Genomic DNA, 18,996 nt, shown 5'->3' with positions numbered 1-18,996 from the left:
GGGGCTGGATCTAATGCATCCGAGGGTGCTGAGGGAATTGGCTGATGAGATTTCAGAACCATTGGCCATTATCTTTGAAAACTCATGGCGATTGGGGGAGATCCCAGAAGACTGGAGAAAGGCATATATAGTGCCCATCTTTTAAAAATGGAAGAAGGAGAATCCAGGGAACTACAGTCCAGTCAGCCTCACCTCAGTCCCTGGAAAAATCATGAAGCAGGAAAGCGTGGGCCCCTTACTGAATGAGGGAGGCAACCTAGTGACAGAGGATGTGGAAAAAGCTAATGTACTCAATGCTTTTTTTGCCTCCGTCTTCACCAACAAGGTCAGCTCCCAGACTGCTGCACTGGGCAGCACAGCATGGGGAGGAGGTGACCAGCCCTCTGTGGAGAAAGAAGTGGCTTGGGACTATTTAGAAAAGCTGGACGAGCACAAGTCCATGGGGCCGGATGCGCTGCATCCGAGAGTGCTAAAGGAGATGGCAGATGTGATTGCAGAGCCATTGGCCATTATCTTTGAAAACTCATAGCGATCGGGGGAGGTCCCAGATGACTGGAAAAAGGCTAATGTAGTGCCCATCTTTAAAAAAGGGAAGGAGGAAGATCTGGGGAACTACAGGCCAGTCAGCCTCACCTCAGTCCCTGGAAAAAATCATGGAGCAGGTCCTCAAGGAATCAATTCTGAAGCACTTAGAGGAGAGGAAAGTGATCAGGAACAGACAGCATGGATTACAAAGGGCAAGTCATGCCTGACTAATCTAATTGCCTTCTATGACAAGATAACTGGCTCTGTGGATGAGGGGAAAGCGGTGGACATGTTATTCCTTGACTTTAGCAAAGCTTTTGACACTGTCTCCCACAGTACTCTTGCCAACAAGTTAAGAAGTATGGGCTGGATGAATGGACTATAAGGTGCATAGAAAGCTGACTAGATTGTCGGGCTCAACGGGTAGTGGTCAATGGCTCCATGTCTAGTTGGCAGCCGGTATCAAGTGCAGTGCCCCAAGGGTCGATCCTGGGGCCGGTTTTGTTCAATATCTTCATTAAAGATCTGGAGGATGGTGTGGATTGCACCCTCAGAAAGTTTGCAGATGACACTAAACTGGGAGGAGAGGTAGATACGCTGGAGGGTAGGGATAGGATACAGAGGGTCCTAGACAAATTAGAGGATTGGGCCAAAAGAAATCTGATGAGGTTCAACAAGGACAAGTGCAGAGTCCTGCATTTAGGACAGAAGAATCCCATGCACTGCTACAGGCTGGGAACCAACTGGTTAAGCGGCAGTTCTGCAGAAAAGGACCAGGGGATTACAGTGGACGAGTAGCTGGATACGAGTCAGCAGTGTGCCTTTGTTACCAAGAAGGCTAATGGCATATTGGGCTGCATTAGTAGGAGCATTGCCAGCAGATCAAGGGAAGTGATTATTCCCCTCTATTCGGCACTGGTGAGGCCACATTTGGAGTTCTGTGCCCAGTTTTGGGCCCCCACTACAGAAAAGATGTGAACAAATTGGATTAAGTCCAATGGAGGGCAACAAAAATGATTAGGGGGCTGGGGCACATGATTTACAAGGAGAGGCTGAGGGAACTGGGATTATTTAGTCTGCAGAAGAGAAGAGTGAGGCGGGATTTGATAGCAGCCTTCAACTACCTGAAGGGGGGTTCCAAAGGGGATGGAGCTCAGCTGTTCTCGGTGGTGGCAGATGACGGAACAAGGAGCAATGGTCTCAAGTTGCAATGTGGGAGGTCTAGGTTGGATATTAGGAAAAACTATTTCACTAGGAAGGTGGTGAAGCACTGGATTGGGTTACCTATAGAAGTGGTGGCATCTACATCCTTAGAGGCCCGGCTTGACAAAGCCCTGGCTGGGATGATATAGTTGGTGTTGGTCCTGCTTTGAGCAGGGGGTTGGACTAGATGACCTCCTGAGGTCTCTTCCAACCCTAAACTTCTATGATTCTATGACAGAATCGTCCCCACACTGAAAAGTGATGTGGTACAATACAATGACAAGCATCAGACAGACAAGTGACCATAAGAGGAGTGAGCTGTGGGCTGCAGAAATCAGGAGAATGCTTGGAGCTCGACCATGGGCCACATATGACTCCCAGCCCTAGGGAGAGGATATCAGCGTTTCTCAAATGCGGCCACCAGGGGCTTTTCTTGCTGTCACAGCCTTCTGGACAGTGACTGGAGGAGGAGTGCAAAGCAGTGCCTCTCCCACAAAGCCTCCAGAAGGGGTTGGGCCCTCCCTTCATCTGGAGCCAGAAACACGGGAGGAGCAGGCAGCCAGTGACTTCCCCACTTTCCCGGGGGTGGTGAGGTTTAGGCTTCGGGCCTGGGGCGGCGGGTGGCAGGCTCCGGTCATGGGACTTTGGGCTCCGGCCCTGGATCCCAGCCACACGGCAGCGGGTGCTGGCTCTGGGCTCATGCCCCCAACCCCATTGTCCCTGGCCCCTGCAGCCTCCTCCAGCCCCAAGCTTCAGCTGTGCAGTGGTGGGCTCCGGCCCCCTGTCACAGGGCTTCGGGCTCCGGCCTTGGACTCACTGCCCACCCATTGCCCCTGGCCCCCACTCCCTCTCCAGCCCCCCATCACCCCTGGCCCTACTGTCTCCCTACTCATCTCCCCATCCAGGACTTAATTTGTCCCCTGGCTTGGCATAGATATTTGTACAGTTGTTAATACCACTTTTCACAGCCTCCCACCTAGCTAGTAAGTCTGCTATGAAAAGTATTAACAAACATACAAATATTACTTTTTGCAGCAGCAGACTTACTACCTAGCAAGTCTTTTTTAAAAAGGCAACCAAAAACAAAAACAAAAGATAAGAATGTGCAAAGCACCTTATTTGTGTTTCTATTCTGTTTAGGTCCAGTAAAGAATAGAGAACTGTACATTATTTTTATTATTGAGTTGACAAAAAAAACCCTACATAAATAAATTATACTGATTTGGCTGTGGATGTGTGCATATTTATTTGTTTTTCCCAAAGTTAATTAAGTATTTTAAGGAAAATTGTTATAGCAGCCACCAGCCACCAAAAAATGTATTGTGAGAACCCCGGGCTAGATACTACGGTCTCCATGGATTTTTTTCAAGGGTTACAGCTCCATTTCTCACTCAAGGAGCATCTTTCCTATTTGCAGGGTCACCCCAGTGCTCTAAATGAAAGGCCCTCTAGGGGAGGCAGGCTCAGGCAGCTTGCTTGGCTTGGCATTCTCAGGCCAGCAGGGCCTCGAGACGCCGCCACAGGAGAGGAAGAAGAACCATCTTCCCCTCCTATAGGGAGAGGGCAAACAGCACTTTGCATTGCCCTCTAGCAACCCTTGGCTAGTGAATGGTCGTTGCTGGAGAGCAGCATCCAACAGTTTCTCTGGCAGGAGGGTCAGTGCAACCTAGAATCAGAAACAGGCTCGTTCGCTAGCCATTGGATGATTTTGAAGGAGTCATGGACACAATGTGCTCAGTCACTCTGACCCCATTTGTCACTCATGGCAGCAGCTGAGCACACACCGATCAATGCATCTGTTTGAGTTTCCTGGTTGCAACGTTTATGGCAATTGGCAAGGGGTTTGTTCATCACACATACTGACACTGCTAGGCCCATCTGCCCTGGGGTGTTAGAAGAGATCACTCACTTGAGGAAGGGAGGATAGGAGATAATCCAGCACTGTGGATGTGCATCAAACTGTTTTTCTGTAACTCTCCTCCCAGTGGCAAAGAGTAGGTAGAGTTACTGGTTAGCTGCTCCATTAGTCTCAGGTTTAAAGAGTTGGTTTTGGATAGTCCTAGACATCCTAAATTAAAGCTGGTTATTAAGAGCACTCCAAATGAAGGGCTCCATTTTCTACACAATAGAGAGAACACAAGACCCTGACATTGTACACCTTTGCCTTGACCCAGATATCCACCAGGTGTAGAGAAAGGGATAGCTTCTACGACCCATTCATTCCTCAGCCTTCTCAACTAAGCCTGCCAACAGAGTACCGGTTAGGTGGGTGGGCTGGGGTGGACTTTCTACCAGGAAATGGAGTGAAGCGCGAAACTCAAGTTTGGCCATTACCGGCCTCTGCATGATTGCAAGTGGTGACCAATGCCAATGAAAGAGCAGGAACTGCCGATACCAGCTGGTGGTCAGTTGAAGCACTGAAGTCTAAGGGTTGAGAGCTTCACTATAACAAATGTTTATGAATAAAACCTGGACTAGATACTTTCTTTGCGTTTTGTCAAATCTGCTGTGAAAGTGTTCTTAAAAAGAACATGTGTTGGGTCATCATCTAAGACTGCTATAACATGAAATATATGGCATAATGTGGGTAAAACAGAAAAGGAGACATACAATTCTCCCCAAAGTTGTTCAGTCACAAATTTAATTAACACTTTTTTTTTTAAACGAACATCATCAGCATGGATGCATTCCTCTGGAATGGTGGCCGAAGCATGAAGGGGCATACGAATGTTTAACATATCTGGCATGTAAATACCTTGCAACGCTGGCAACAGAAGTCAGGTGATACTGTAAATAAGAAGCAGGCAGCATTATCTCCTGTAAATGTAAACAAACTTGTTTGTCTTGGCGATTGGCTGAACAAGAAGTAGGACTGAGTGGACTTGTAGACTCTAAAGTTTTATATTGTTTTATTTTTGAATGCGGTTATTTTTTGTACATAATTCTACATTGGCAAATATTGTAAACAAAAATAATAATATAAAGTGAGCACTGTACACTTTGTATTCTGTGTCGTAATAGAAATCAATATATTTGAAAATGTAGAAAAGCATCCAAAAATATTTAATAAATTTCAGTTGGTATTCTATTGCTTAACAGTGCGATTAATCGCGATTAATTTTTTTTTAGTTAATCGGGTGAGTTAACCGGGATTAATCAACAGCCCTAATAAAAATATAAGCACTTTGAAACTTTGGCAATATGCTGAGTAGAAACCAATCCATTTGGATAAGCAGGACCAGTTGCTCTGAAGTTTCATTCATAGTTTCACACGCCTGGCAAAAAAGAACTAGGAAGGCCACGCATTTCCTCACTGTCCTTCCTGCACATGACATGGTTTATGTGGTTTCTGCTACTTTATTTCCCACCCACAGTTAAATCGAGCCATTTATAGCACATCAGCCCGTTTCCTGTAATTTAAGTTCGATGAGGCCTTTAGCTCATGGGAAGCTTGTAAACTAGTCCACTCTCCAGGTTTGTGATCATAAGAAGGTAAGCGAACCCAGTACTGAGTGAGACCCTGGAATAAGACAGATTATCAGTACTATTTCATAGTCTGCTAGGGTTAAAAGTTTCATGGCTTGTTTTCCCACAGCTTTCAAATGGCACAAATTTATTTCTGGCCCTGGTGGTCCAATGTGTGATTCCTTAAAGGCTTTCACTAGTCCCTTAAATGATCAGTGATTCCTGCTATTGTACATGACTGCACACAGCATGTCCAAGACCTTGGAACAGTTTAACTTTCAGTTCATTCACTAGCATTCTGAACCACATTCAAGTTCTTCACCTTCAAGTTTCTGCAAAACTCTTGCCCAATCTGCATCTCTGCTCATTTCCTCCTGCTCACCACCTCCCCTCCAGCCTTCCTCCCAGCTTCCTCATCCTATTTCTCCCACTCCTTTTGTCCATACAAGACTTCCTTGGAAACACCTAGCAGCCACCCTCACCTGCATTCTCTTGGAAGAGTACTTTGTGTGGTGTCTCAGCACTGATCCCCCCAGACACCTGCACTACATCTCAGTTCCACTCTTTCTCCATGTCTGAAGTGTATTGTTGGAGAACTTTAATTCATTTTTAAGCAACTTTGGGCAGAGTCCCCATTCCAAGCAAGAAGCCACTAACCACCCCCTAGTTGCAGTTGACTTTCCCAGGTTTTGACCTCTGAGCTTTCACTCGGCTTACAGAAAGTTTTGTGAAATGAGCTAATCAGTAGGTGTTGTGGGGATCAGAGCTCTGAAAGTAACTGGAACACTCCATATCTCCATTAGTTAATGTTTGTCAGTACTCAGGAGTCATACTATTCTAACTATGCACATCACCTTGCTCCCACTGGCCTCTGCAAGCATGCATCATTAGTCACAGGCAGTGTTGTTGTAGCCATGTTGGTCCAGGATATTAGACAGACAAGGTGGGTGATGTAATATTTGTATTGGATCAATTGCTGTTGGAGAGAGAGACAAGCTTCTGAGTTTACACAGACCAGAAGAAGAGCTCAAAAGCTTCTCTCTCTTCAATACGAGCAGTGCACAGTTTACCATCAGTAAGGCAAAACAAGAGCTTCTCCTTTTCTGACGTTCTACAGAACTAGCAGAGCAGTTAAAGTATCTCGTGGCCTGTGAGGATGGGGCGGTAGTGTGCAGCACTATCCAAACGGAATCACATTCTGATAGCTGCACTTGAAGCAATACTGCAATCCCCAAAACACAACATGACTATGCTGACAGCCCTTCTTACCCTAGCACAATGTTTCTCAACAACTGGTCCCTGGACTGATGCCGGTCCCTGAAATCTCCCTGACACAGGTTAGGAAGGCAGCAAGCCAGTCCCTGGTATCAAAAAGGTTGAGAGAAACTGCCCTAGAGCCGACAGATAGTTTGCTGCCAGTTACTTTTCATTGTGAGGCTCATTATTATATGTGCCAGTCAATCCCTCACGAATTCTCAGTTAATAGACAGTTCAAGCATTCCCTAATTACTCTGCCATGGTTTTAGTTTTTCGTTTTATGCAGATGCTGCCATTGCAGTGTTGTGAACATGTGCAGGAGGCATGCAGATATGCGTCAGAGACATGAGGATATTTCTAGTGCGCCCATAACTACAGCAATAGCACCTACAGGCCTCAACCAACATCAGAGCCTGTTCTTCTAGGGCAAACTGTGGCTCCCTGCCCTGAAAAGCTTTCAATCTGAATAGAAGACAGGGTAGGGAAGGAGGCAGAACAGCAGTAATAAATTGTAGGCCATGGCACATGGTAAAGTGACCTACTCAGATCATACAGGAAGCATGTTGCAGAGCCTGGAGTTGAACCCAGCTCTCCTAAGGCCCAGCCAATGCCTTAACCACAAGGCCACCCTTTCTGCTAGGTAGGGTGGCATCTAGCACTAGGGGGCATGGACTGTGTATCTACACCATGTTTCGCTAGAGAAGATGTCAGTTCTCAAAATGAACAGAACTGACTTCACCTAAACCTCATGGCAGGTTCTATTGTGACACTGTAGAATCAACTGAAAGGCAGTTCTTCACCATTTCACCCAAAGAGGAACTATGTACTATTGTACACCTGGGGATCTCTTCCCTTTTTAAATAAACATTAGAGCAGCTGGTCCCCTGGTAATTCACAGATTTCACATGAGATAAACATTTCTTGCCCTGAAACAAGCACACCTTGGACAGATTTACAACTCGTACTATCAGGCTGACAGGAACCCTGTCTTGAGTCCTTTAGAACTGTGTCCCGGCCCACTATGCGCTCCAAACAGCCTCAAATTCCACCATGCAAGTTAGAACTCAGTGGATTAGGGTTTCTGTAACTTGAATGTTAAAATGAGCCCAGTAAAGCCAGCTTAACAGATACTATACTGCTTGGAGAAAACTAGGAAAGACTCCCTGGTGAGAGCTGTATAAATAAAATACTTGATAGTTAAAACTATCTTTTCTTCTGCCAAAATATTTAGCAAAGGTAGAATAAAGCCAATTGGTGGTATATGCATTTGAGTTCAAGTAATACAACTGAAGAAAGTATGGACCATTTTGATTATGTAAAAAAGTCAGTTAAAACATGATCTGCCCTAAAAATCATCATTAAATTGTACTAAAGGCTGCAGGCAAGTAACAGTGATTTCAGAACATTTGCCTGGCATATGGAAAGGTAATCTATGGAGCAAGAATTAAGGTTGCACTTGAAAAAGTCAGACTCCTAGTATTTTACCAACAAGAAATGTACTTGTATAGCAGTTGCTACTTTATGGCCATACACCTCACAAAGCGTTGTACAAGTTCCCCATTAGATAGTGCAGAAAGGAATCATTTACCTCATCATAGAGGCTGGTTCTGAAAAGTGTCAAGGGCATTTGGCATTTCCCAGCAGGTTCTCGGTACCTCGCAGGATCATCCCCAATTCCCCATGCCAGCCAGGTATCCAACTAATTAGATAGAGCTAGCATGTCTCCATATGTGTCCTGTGTGTGCCCAGATGATTACACGAGAGCGCTTGCACGGACAGCGAGAGTTAGGGTAGTGAGATTCCGGCATTGTATGAGACAAGGCCATTGGCACACAGTTTCAGTACTCTGCATGCTCCAAAGTGCAAGTTGGTGTCTCCGGGACACAGTTCCAGTGGGTGGGTCCCTTCTTCGGAGAACCGTAACCTGGATGGTTTCCAGCAAACGGGGGTGTTTAAAATCTTCTCCACAAAGTTAAAATCCGTAGTTTGTACTTGATTGACTCAAGCGTCTTTAACCTTAATTCCACCTTGATTGCTAGTGAGCATTCCCTTGGGTTTTTATAGCTGCCATAATGTGAGACCAAAGAATGCAGAAAAGGCTGTGGGCTTCCCTCTTCCTCAGGGCTGCAGGAGGGCAGCCTCACTAGGGCACACTTCCTATGTTCCTGGTGATGGGCGCCTGTCTCCCAATGACCTTGGGAGGCACATGGGAGTAGGGCTCCACTGGGATAAGCAGATCTGCCCCAATCCACTCAGCACATCTGTGTCTCCCCATCCCACATCCCTCTTTGCACCCACAGCCTGCACCTCCCCTTAGCATCCTCACCCCAAGCCTAGGGTCCTTATGCCCCACTCCCAAGACTTAATGCCTAGGTACTGTCCAAAGTCAGACAGCTTCAGGGCGTGAGGAGGAAAAGGCAGGTGCCTCAGAGGAGGATTTTGGCCTCCTGTTTTCCCTTTGGGTGTCTCCATATATATGCTGTATGTGCCAAAAGGATTAAGAAAGAGCGTTTGCCTGGTCCTGCTTTGAGCAGGGGTTGGACTAGATGACCTCCTGAGATCTCTTCCAACCCTAATCTTCTATGATTTGACAGGAGGGAGTCCCACTGCTAAGAATCACAGGTTTGTCTACTACAGAAGCCACCTCTTCCCCCATCGCCTTGCCACTCCCTCAAAATTATGTGAGCCAGAGGGTCTGGGGGAAGAATGAGGAGAACTGGGCACTTGGAAGGAAGAAGAGATAAGTAGGAGTAGCTCCTTCCCTTCCTGTTTGCTTCTGCACATCTGCAGGACAGGACAAACCACAGCAAGTCTTTGGAGAGCTATTGGTCCCCTTCACAGGCCTTGTAATTAATATTGTCCCCTTCACTCCCCCATTCCCCGTAAACATTCCTCCCCATTAGTCAGGTTGCACCTTAAGATGGATCAATGCATAACAGAATCTAGAGGCTCCTGCCTGCCCCCATTCAGAGGTCATTGGTCTCCAGCACTGACATGCTAATGTAAGATTGCTGGAGCTAACGATCTGTACCGACAGTCCAAAACCCATGGAAATAGTGACTTTGGAAATCAATTTAATCAGCTAAATATTGGTGCTGTACTCAGCCAGGGGAAGGCGCTACACTAAATTCTGTCTGCTGCTTTTCCTTGCTGCACAATGGCAAAACAATTGGTAATGTCTCTAATTTCAGGGTGCAATAATTTTGCTGCCTTTGACCCCATTCACATCAAGTTTAGAAGAACAATTTCTACCTTGGCCCCATATCTAGCCTATCAATTTTGAATCCAAAGTGATTTTTGTGAATCTCAACAGAGGGTCCGCACTCGGAGGTTGTACTGCTTGAATTATAACTTTAACCACTATAATCAAAGTGACAGAACTTTTTAGTGTAGATAAGCCCTACAATCCTAGGATGTGCCAATGACCCTCAACAGCCATGGAGATTACTGGGGGAGAAGGGTGCTTAGCGCCTTGTAACACTGGGTCTGAGTTGGCCACCATGTGGCACTGTCCTTGACTTTAGGCCATAGACTGACCACAAAAGCCCACAACAGTTCCTATGATTTGGGTCCATAAAAACTTGTTCACGACTCTCTCCTATCAAGATCCCCAGAGTTCGGGGAAGTTTAGACCTAGTCAGAACTTTGTGGCTCAGGCCTCTCTAGAGTAGAGTCGATTACCACTTCTGCAATTAAAGAATCTCTAGCTCTTTGAACTGAAAGGGGAGTTGGTCATTTCAGACTGCTTGGCCAGAGGCATCAAGGTGCAATTTTGAACTGCTATGACTATGCTAAATACACCTGCAGTGGATTTGTAGCAAGTGCTGGCGTCTTCTCTATTGGCCAGATTTTCCAATGCTGTTGCACCTATGATTTAAAGGAGAGTACTGGACAATATACCGTAGAGCAGGGGTGCCTAACCTACAGCCCGCAGGCCACACACGGAGTATTTCACAAGGCCCCTGGCCTGCTTCAGCACAATATACTAACGGCCGATTCATTAACTTTTTGTTGGCATGTTTACATCATTTTAGTTTACACAAGTGTGTAAACAGACAATATTGTACATAGAAACAACATATCTACATACATATGAAACAAGCTGAACTTAAAATATAAATCGATACGAGTGACTTTAAATCTTATTAATATATATAGAATCTGTTTGGCCCACACAAGATCATACTTAGGGTAATGTGGCCCTCCCCTGCTGGAGGGGACAATCATACATTGGCTCCTGTAGGAGGGACAAGATAACCTAGCAGAACAGCCTTCTATTTTTTATGAGCCTGGGTCAGTATCACTGCAGTGCAGAATGGACAGAGCTCTGAAGACATGCTAGCTTCCCAAACATTTGACAGCACATCCCATGATACAGGCAACCCTCAAATATTAATAGCTAAGATGCCAGCCAAATTCCAAAATGCTTTGCAGATTGTTGGATGTCCCTCGTGACATGGAGCTGGTGGGTGGGGCAGAGGAAAAGGGGACCAGCGAGCTCCCAAACGTATAGAGGATTATAGGCCAGGCTTTATTTTTATATTTCAGAAGAATGTGTGACCAGCTCCAAAGAGGGATCAGGAATAACATGCACCCTTCCCCCAACCAAAGAAATATGAATCCCAGCCTGCCACCTTACCTTCTGAAATAGCCTTCTTGACCGTTGCAATGTAGGCATCTGGCTCATCATCATAGGTGAGCTCTTTCCACTGGGCCCAGTCCCTGAAAAACCTGGAATAGTCGTCACAATCCGCCACTCCACAGAACAGTTTGACCACTTTGTGCGGAGGCCTCAAAGCTTCCTGCAGGCTTGAAAGGACGTCAGGGAGGTAAAAGTTCTGCACCAGCTCGGCAGACAGCAACACAATGATGCATTGGCTGCTGCTGAATCGGTCAAACTCCTCAGAGAGAACAGCAGCCCCGTACTCCACTTCGTAGCTCAGAACCCGCTGCTTTCGGACATGCCGGCATGAGAGGAAGAGGTTCTGAAGGTACTGACACCATTCACTGGCATCCCTGGCATATACAATCAGCACGTTGCATCCCCCAGCGCCCCCTGTGCAGATGAAAGGTGAAAGCAGAGAGAAGTTTTAAGCTCTGCAGCCAGAATCTTACCTCAATTTTGGAGCAGAGAAGCAAATTCTCGTGTCTTCTAATTTGTGAAACAAGCGGAACCTGATGGGACATTAGGAGAGCAGATGCAGAGAGAATGAACAAATGGCATTTGCATTCACAGAGCAGCTGTAAGGATAGCTAAACTTGTACTTGCATTTCCTGTTCTAAAATCCGAGTAGTAGCTCTTCCATTCTCTCAAGTCACCCTTGCAGGGGAGAGGGGGATTTCCGGCCCTGTTTTGAGTGAGACAAGTCACGGGTGGAAATTTTCAGATTGGGGGAGAGGAGGTTAAAGAGTCTAATGGGGGGGGAAAAAAGTCCCCCCTAGGGTGAAAACTGAATTCAAATTGATGACTGGGATTTTGCAAATTTGTAAGTGTGCCCTAGACATTAAATGCTCAGGAGAAGGAGTCAGCGCTAAATATAGCACACCTAGAAAAAGAAAGATCTTTATTTAGACAAGGTGTCTCAAGACTTACAGGAAGCTACCATGGTCTTCATGGGGGCCAGGCATTTGCTCACTTCTTAGCACCAGGCAGACTGCCTGGGCGGCATGGTGCATGTGTGTGTAGCTGAAATGAGTCAGCTCCGTCCCCCAGAGCCTGCAGTATGGAGCCACAACAGCAACCCCATAGCTCAGGCTTCAGCTCCTCTCCTCTGCAAGCCCAGGTTTGATGTCCTCTCCTTTAACTTCCATAAAGGAAGCTTTTTGCCTGAAGTTTGGCAGATTAAGTCCCTGTGCTTGGAGAGAAGGAATCGACATGGCAAACGCTAAAATTCAGCCTTCTGGGAGCTCCAAAGCATCTGTCAGTATTACAGCCAGAGCCTCCTATTTCAGGAGAGCCCATGCCTCTCCACTATTTGTTTCATATGCGTGCTCTAAATATAAGCACTCCTGATTGTGAGGAAAACCTTGAAGGGTGAGCCAAAGTGAACTGATGCAGTGTTATATCCCCATGTCCAAAGAGATCCTTAAAGTATGAACTTCCCCATTCATCAAAATGGGGCATTGACTCTAAAACCTGAAGATTACAATTCAGTTTTCATTGTTAGTTTCAGTGCTGTTCATTTTAGCTGGATGTTTCTCCTAATCTGCCTTTCCTATGCTCCCAACCTGCCTCTCAATGTGTCCAAACCCCCAACGCACCCACCCCCATTAGGAAAAAGTAAAAAAGCTTTTATCAAAAAATAGGTGTCAATCTCTGGTTTTGTGAAGCAAAACTTCTGGTAATCTGAGGACACTGTAAGTGGGAATTTACCAAGTCAGGTGACTGCACAAGTTAAATGTCCACATTTAATTCATTAATATCAAATCAAAATTAAGCAGCCTCAGAAGATTCCATTGTGCTGCTGAAGCCAGGAGCCTTGCAGCAGAAATTAGGTTCAGCTGGCCAAAGTATGCAGGGCCTTCATCATGGCTTGTGCAGAGGGCTGAATTAAGGCAGACAAGTGCCTCAGTCTGTGGATCCCAGTCATGCAAGGATAGACAAACCATTATTTTTCTTCTAAATTGAAGTTGATTCTAACCCTTATGCCTGAGAAATGAGGTGTGACAGAGTGACCCAAGTGTAACCAGTGCAGTGATGGTTTCCTGAGTCTGCAGACAGGCTCTAGCAGTGGCCGAAGCAGCAGCCATTAGACTCAAACAATTAATGAATCATGCCCTAGCTATAATGAAGACAGAGTTATAAATGAACTACTAGGACAGCTGCATTTCTCTGGGAAGATGCAGATCCCAAAGCCCAGCCCAAAGTATATGAGAGATGGGGACATTCTTAGTTGATAGGATCTAACTTTGGAACAAACTCCTAGATGAGCAAAATCGGAATCTGACTGTCTTTAGGAAACACTGCAAAACCTTCCTGTGGCTTTTAAGTTGTGCGAGCATTTTGAGGCCGCACCAGTGCAAGGACACAAGGGAACAGGGAGCCTCCTTCCTCTAGCACTTGTGCACAAGATGCAGCCATAATTTGATAGCCAGTACATTCAGGCTACTAGCTCTATTAGCACCATTTACCTCTACAGAGGGGGCATAGCCTGTGACCATTGCACTGTGGTGAGCAGCTACGCGGGAAGGCACATTACACCCGTTGGTGAGTACATGTCAACTGTGCCCTGCACAGCCATAATTCTCCTAGCCAGCCTCCCTTTCCTCCTAACCGAGCTCTGCTAGGTTAACAAATTATGGATTCCACAAGCTCTCCACCTCTGAACCAAGGCTGCAAAACGTTAACTTGTTTAGCATCAGTGGGATGGAGAAGTTGAACATGTAAGTGTTGGTCCACAGAGAAACAGAACCAATAAAATCCCCTTGTGTTATAATCAATGCTTTAGCACTCTGTTTATAGACATTCTTAAGTCAGGAGATTTGACTATTTTAAAGAAAACTAAACCTCAAGCAGTCTAGAAATAGTCAGTTAAGACGTCAGCAGCAACCATACCTACTCTTCACTCACTTCCTCTTCTTGCCAGTGGGAAAACACAGAACTTACTACACCGGATCCAACCTGTGTCCGTTTGGCCCAGTACCTGGTTCTGAAGCATCAAGCATGTAAGAACATAAGAACAGTCACACTGGGCCAGACCAAAGGTTCATCTAGCCCAGTATCCTGTCTTCTGACAGTGCCCCAGAGGGAAGGAACAGAACTGGTAATCATCAAGTGATCCCATCCTCTATCGCTCATTGCCAGCTTCTGGTAAACAGAGGCTAGGGACATCATCCCTGCCCATCCTGGCTAATAGCCATTGAAAAGCACCAGCTAGTGCCAGAGAAAAATGCAAGGAATGGGAAGATATGGCATAACCTGATCATAAGATGAGCTAACATGCCCAATATCTGTTAAAGTAAACACTCAAGGAATATAAACCCTCATGCTTCCAGGCACAAGGCAACAATTATGAGCTGTGCCTTAATAAGGAAATCCACAGTTACAGATATAGCTCTTTTCTCCTAGTAAGCTCCTATCCTCATGTGTTGGCAGTGAGTTCCACAGGTTAGTTTGCATGATGTAAAAAGAGAGTAGACAGTACGTGTTTTTAATTCTCATTTTGAACAAATTCATTTCCCTACCTTAGATTATGATAAAATTAAAGAAGTCTTTGAAGTCTTGTTTATGCTTCTGGTACTGTTTAATTTCTGCATTGCTCAACTGAGAGAACGAAAGGCTGTTTTCTTTTACTTTATAGAAAGACACTCTGATAGCTCCAACCCATGTTCAGCAGCATTGCAATCACTGCAGGAGCATATTCGTTTTCTAAGATTATTTTCGTTTCATGGAAAGATGTCCACTTGTCATAGGTTTTGCAAGAGCTTACATGTACAAGATATAAGCTTTGTGCCAAATTTGAGCTGAAATTACCCCCATTTATTTAAGATTATAAGTATCAGGGGGTAGCTGTGTTAGTGTGTATCCCCAAAAACAACAAGGAGTCCGGTGGCACCTAAGTGGTTTTTTACCCACGAAAGCTTATGCCCAAATAAATCTGTTAGTCTTTAAGGTGCCACTGGACTCCTTGTTGTTTTGATAAGACTATAAATTAGCCGGAAAGCCCCAGCTGAGATTGGAGCCCCATTGTATTAGGCACTGTGCAGAGACAGAATAAGTCTGCACTGCAAATGAAGGTGGTCCGAATCCTTCAGAGTGAGAGCGCTTCCAAGAGATGCAGACTACCCTCATCTCCCACTGAGTCAATGGTAATTCAGGTGCTCAGCACCTCCCAGGCCCATTGGGTTTAAGTTATACAGGAGCTAAGCACGCATTCTCTAGTTGGACTGCGTAACAAAGCAACAACCCGTCTCAGTACTAATCGCCTCAATAATTATTAACTAACATGTTATCAAAGGTTCACTGCACCCGGAAATCAGCACTTTATTTAAAGTGTCACAAGCAAAATAAGGGGAAATAGCTGAAAAAATAACCAGATAAAAACCTTGTGAGCAAGATCTCAGTGATAAGAACACAAGATTGGCATTAGATAGTGTGTGACCCTAAAGCAGTTCTGCTTGCCACCGAAAATCTCCTCTTAGAACCAGATTTTGTTCAATGAAGAGAAAGTAATTTTTGGTATCTACCTGCCTGTCCCTTGAGACTTCAGTCTGAATTATTTTTACATCACAAGGAAACATGCATCAGTGAAACGCTAAAGTTGCTTCACATAGAATCATTGAGATGGCACGTTTTTTCCCTTTTAGAGAAAGAGAGAAAAAGCACAAACACGTAATTTCCCCTGCAATAAGGGGAACTTGCACATTCAGTGCTAGCAATGAAGGCTTACACAACAAAGACCAGATCCTGCTCCCATTGGAGTCAATGACCCTAAGCCAATGGCATTAAATTTTAGCCATAGACTTCTTAACCAGAGAGATACCAGTTTTCTTCTACCACAGCCTACGATAGGTTATAGGCTACCTTGAGCTGTTTGGTGCAGAGGATCATGACAGACAAGGCAGCCACGTGGATGGGAGTAGAGTGGCATTTAATGGGCACTGAAAGCTTATCAAGACACCATGGAAGGTCCTGCCATGTGACTGGGCACTGTGGGAGACAAAGCAAGGGGATGGATGTGTTGCCTAGGTGATTTTCCACTTTGAAGTATGCCCAGACATTAGGAGCATTGAGTCAGCACTATGCATCTCTCTTCTCCCCACCCCCTCCCCACCGGCTGTATTCAGAGTGGGAAGTAGCAGGGTGAATATTGCTTCTGCTAGCAAAAACTGCATAGCCCCATGACATCAGCCTGAGGGAAGCAGGCTGACATGGAGGAGCCCAGGGAGCTTTGTGAAGGCCTGGGCCATCTATAAGGGTTGCAAGGTAGATCTTGAGGACCCCCCATGCGTTATGGGCTAGAACCCTCCTGCCCAATTCCACAGGGGAGAATGGGGTGTGGTACTACAAAGTGCCCCAACATACTGCATTCCCCCATGTAATGCTGTGGAGGAAACACTGCACCACGGGTACCATTCCATCTTACCCATATCAATATGAATTAACTCATTCTGTGTGATACACATTAACCCCGCTTAGGCCCAAGGGTATGTCTACACTGCAATAGGAGACAGGGTAGGCATGCTCGCTCAGCACTAGCTTTAATCTAGCTAGCACAGCTAAAATAACAGGTCTGGCAGAACCAACTTCAGAGCAGCCTGTAGAAGTTTGCCTGGAACCCTGGATAAGAACTCACATTGCTAGCCTCTGCGGGGGTCCGTGCTGCCATGTCTGCATGCAATTTAGCAGTGCTAGCAAGATTAAAGCTAGTACAAATCTGCCTGCCTACACTGCAGCCACCAACTTTGGCTTAGCTATAGCCTAAGGGTAGGGCTTCACTCAGATTCTCTAAACTCAATTGTAACCACAGACCCAGGCTTGTGGACTTGGTGTTTCCCAAGCCTGTGCTTGAGCGTCCACACTGAATGTAAACTTGGGCTTACAATTGCTGGGGTTGGGCCTCACAGCTGTGCTAACATGTCCATTCTGCACTACACGGGCCTTCTGTTTCAGGGTTGTAGCTTGAGCTGCATCCACACTGCAAAATAACAGGGCTCGGCCATAAGTCTGAGCAGGACTCAGGCTCTGACCCACCCCTCTAGCAGGGTCTTTGGACCCGGGTCCTGAGTTCTGAGTGCGAGTCAGACTGATTGGTATATGGACGAAAAGGGGACTTGGGCTCAAACCTGAGTAAGAGTCTGCGCTTAGTGTGCAGTGTGGACATGCCCAAAAAGGCGGGGGAAAAGGAGGCAGGATTACAGTGAGCTAGATAATAACCTGCACTTATCTTGCTGTGCAAACTTTTTGGAAGCGAAGACGTAGCCTGCGAAAGAGTTACAGTTAGGTTTCTTCCCCAAGGCAATATCCAATGGGTGCTGTTCCCAGCGCTGCCCCATGTGAATTGCACCCTTCTTTCCTTCCCTTTGGACAGCATTAACTGTGGCATGCAATGAAACTGCTTAACATAAGCAGGGCTATATGAGTCAGACCAATGGTCCATCTAGCCTTATTGCACGTGCCAGATGCTTCAGAGAGCATGAACAGAACAAGGCATTTTCAATCCTTCCCCTGTGACCCAGTCCCAGCTTCTGGCAGACAGAGTATTAGGGGCACCCAGAGCATGGGGTTGCATCCCTGACCATGCTGGCTAACAGCCACCGATGGACCTATCCTCCCTGAACTTATCTCATTCTTTCTTGAACCCAGTTAGAGTTTTGGCCTTCACAGCATCCCAGGTGGCGAGTCCCACAGTCAATCCACAGCGATCGGGGGCAACTAGACAATAGGCAAGGGCTAAGTGCTAGCCAGTGGGTGCAGAGGTGGAGTCCACTCACCCTGCATGACCCAGGCCAGGGCCTCCGACTCCAGCAGCGTCGCCAGCTGGGCCCTGTGGCCAGGGGGGCCCACTTTGAAGAGCACTGGTGGCCGGGGGCGGGGGAGAGCCATGGGGTGAAGCAGGCCCTGGCACTAGCTCGCAAGCAGCAGATCCCTGGGGCACAGAGACTGGCCGGAAGGCAGCGGGCGCAGCGGCCAGTCCTGGGCGCACCCAGCTATTCTCTAGAGTCTGGGATGCCCAGCGCTCACACGAGGGTCTCACCCCCGGAGAACCTACGCAGCCATCGCCCCCCGCTTTCCCTCCCGCTAGCGGGCACGAGGGGGGCGGCCCGCGCCAGTCCCCACTGGGGGGGTCCTTCGAAAGCCCGGGCAGTGGAACCCCCCTGCGCTGCGAGCGCCCCCGAGCGGGGGGTAGGGGAGACCGCGGACGAGGGGGCGAGAGGGGAGCGCGCCCGGGGAGGGACCCCGGCAGGAGCCCGGCATGGTCCGGGCTGGGGGCGCGGTTCCCGGCGGGGATCCGAGCCGCAGCGGCGGCCGTGCGGGGAACCTACCTGGGCTGGCCATGATCCGGGGCTTGGGCGCCTTCACATCCCCGGCAGCGGCTCCAGGCCAGGGCGCTGGGGAGCTGCCGCCGCGGGACACGGGCTGCACCCGGCAGCCGGGTGGGAATTTCCTCCTCTGGCCACTTCCTCCGCCAGACAGCGCCAGGGGCTGCCGCCCTCCCCTCGCCCGGCTGCAGAACGGCCTGGGCGCCGGCTCCTTCCCTGCGAGCGGGGCCGCTGCGCTCTGCCCCTGCACGGCCGAGCGCCACGGACGGCTCCTCTGCCGCCCCCGCCAGCCCCCCAATGCTCCCCCCCGCAGCCAGCCACGCTCCACTCGCCGCTTCGCTGCCCCGCTCCCAGCCCCCCTGCAGGCAGCGCCGCCGCTCCTCCCGGCCTCCCTCCGCAGCACGGAGCCTCAGCCTGCCCCTGGCGAATCAACAGACCCTCCCCAAGCCCCGGGCCTTTCCCCGCCCTGGCACTACCCTGGCATCGCAGCCGGCCTGGGCCGCCAGGGCTCCCTTCCTGACTTCCCCGAAGAGGGCAGATCCCAGCCTTTGCCGTCAGCGATGT

At 47.7% G+C, this 18,996-nt stretch overlaps 1 protein-coding gene across 4 annotated transcripts in view; it reads right to left on the bottom strand.

The window, feature by feature from the left end:
- The window catches only part of PIK3AP1 (phosphoinositide-3-kinase adaptor protein 1), an 88,581-nt gene extending 69,860 nt beyond the window's left edge, over window positions 1-18,721 (bottom strand). Inside the window, exons 1-2 of one of the 4 annotated variants that reach the window (XR_006282648.1) lie at window positions 18,436-18,649; window positions 11,090-11,506 (exon numbers count right to left, since the gene is read on the bottom strand). Coding sequence is in view for 3 of the 4 variants with exons in the window: in XM_038411072.2 (XP_038267000.1) it covers window positions 11,090-11,506; window positions 18,436-18,448 (430 nt within the window). In the remaining variant the exon portion in view is untranslated. Of the gene's footprint in view, window positions 1-11,089; window positions 11,507-18,435 lie in introns of all 4 variants that reach the window. The other 3 variants (XM_038411072.2, XM_043518546.1, XM_043518547.1) reach the window with 3 other exon arrangements.
- Between the last annotated feature and the right edge of the window lie 275 nt (window positions 18,722-18,996).

Source organism: Dermochelys coriacea, chromosome 7 (genome assembly GCF_009764565.3).
Source record: "Dermochelys coriacea isolate rDerCor1 chromosome 7, rDerCor1.pri.v4, whole genome shotgun sequence".
Classification (NCBI taxonomy): Eukaryota; Metazoa; Chordata; order Testudines; family Dermochelyidae; genus Dermochelys; species Dermochelys coriacea.
This window is presented reverse-complemented; position numbering and strand designations above follow the sequence as displayed.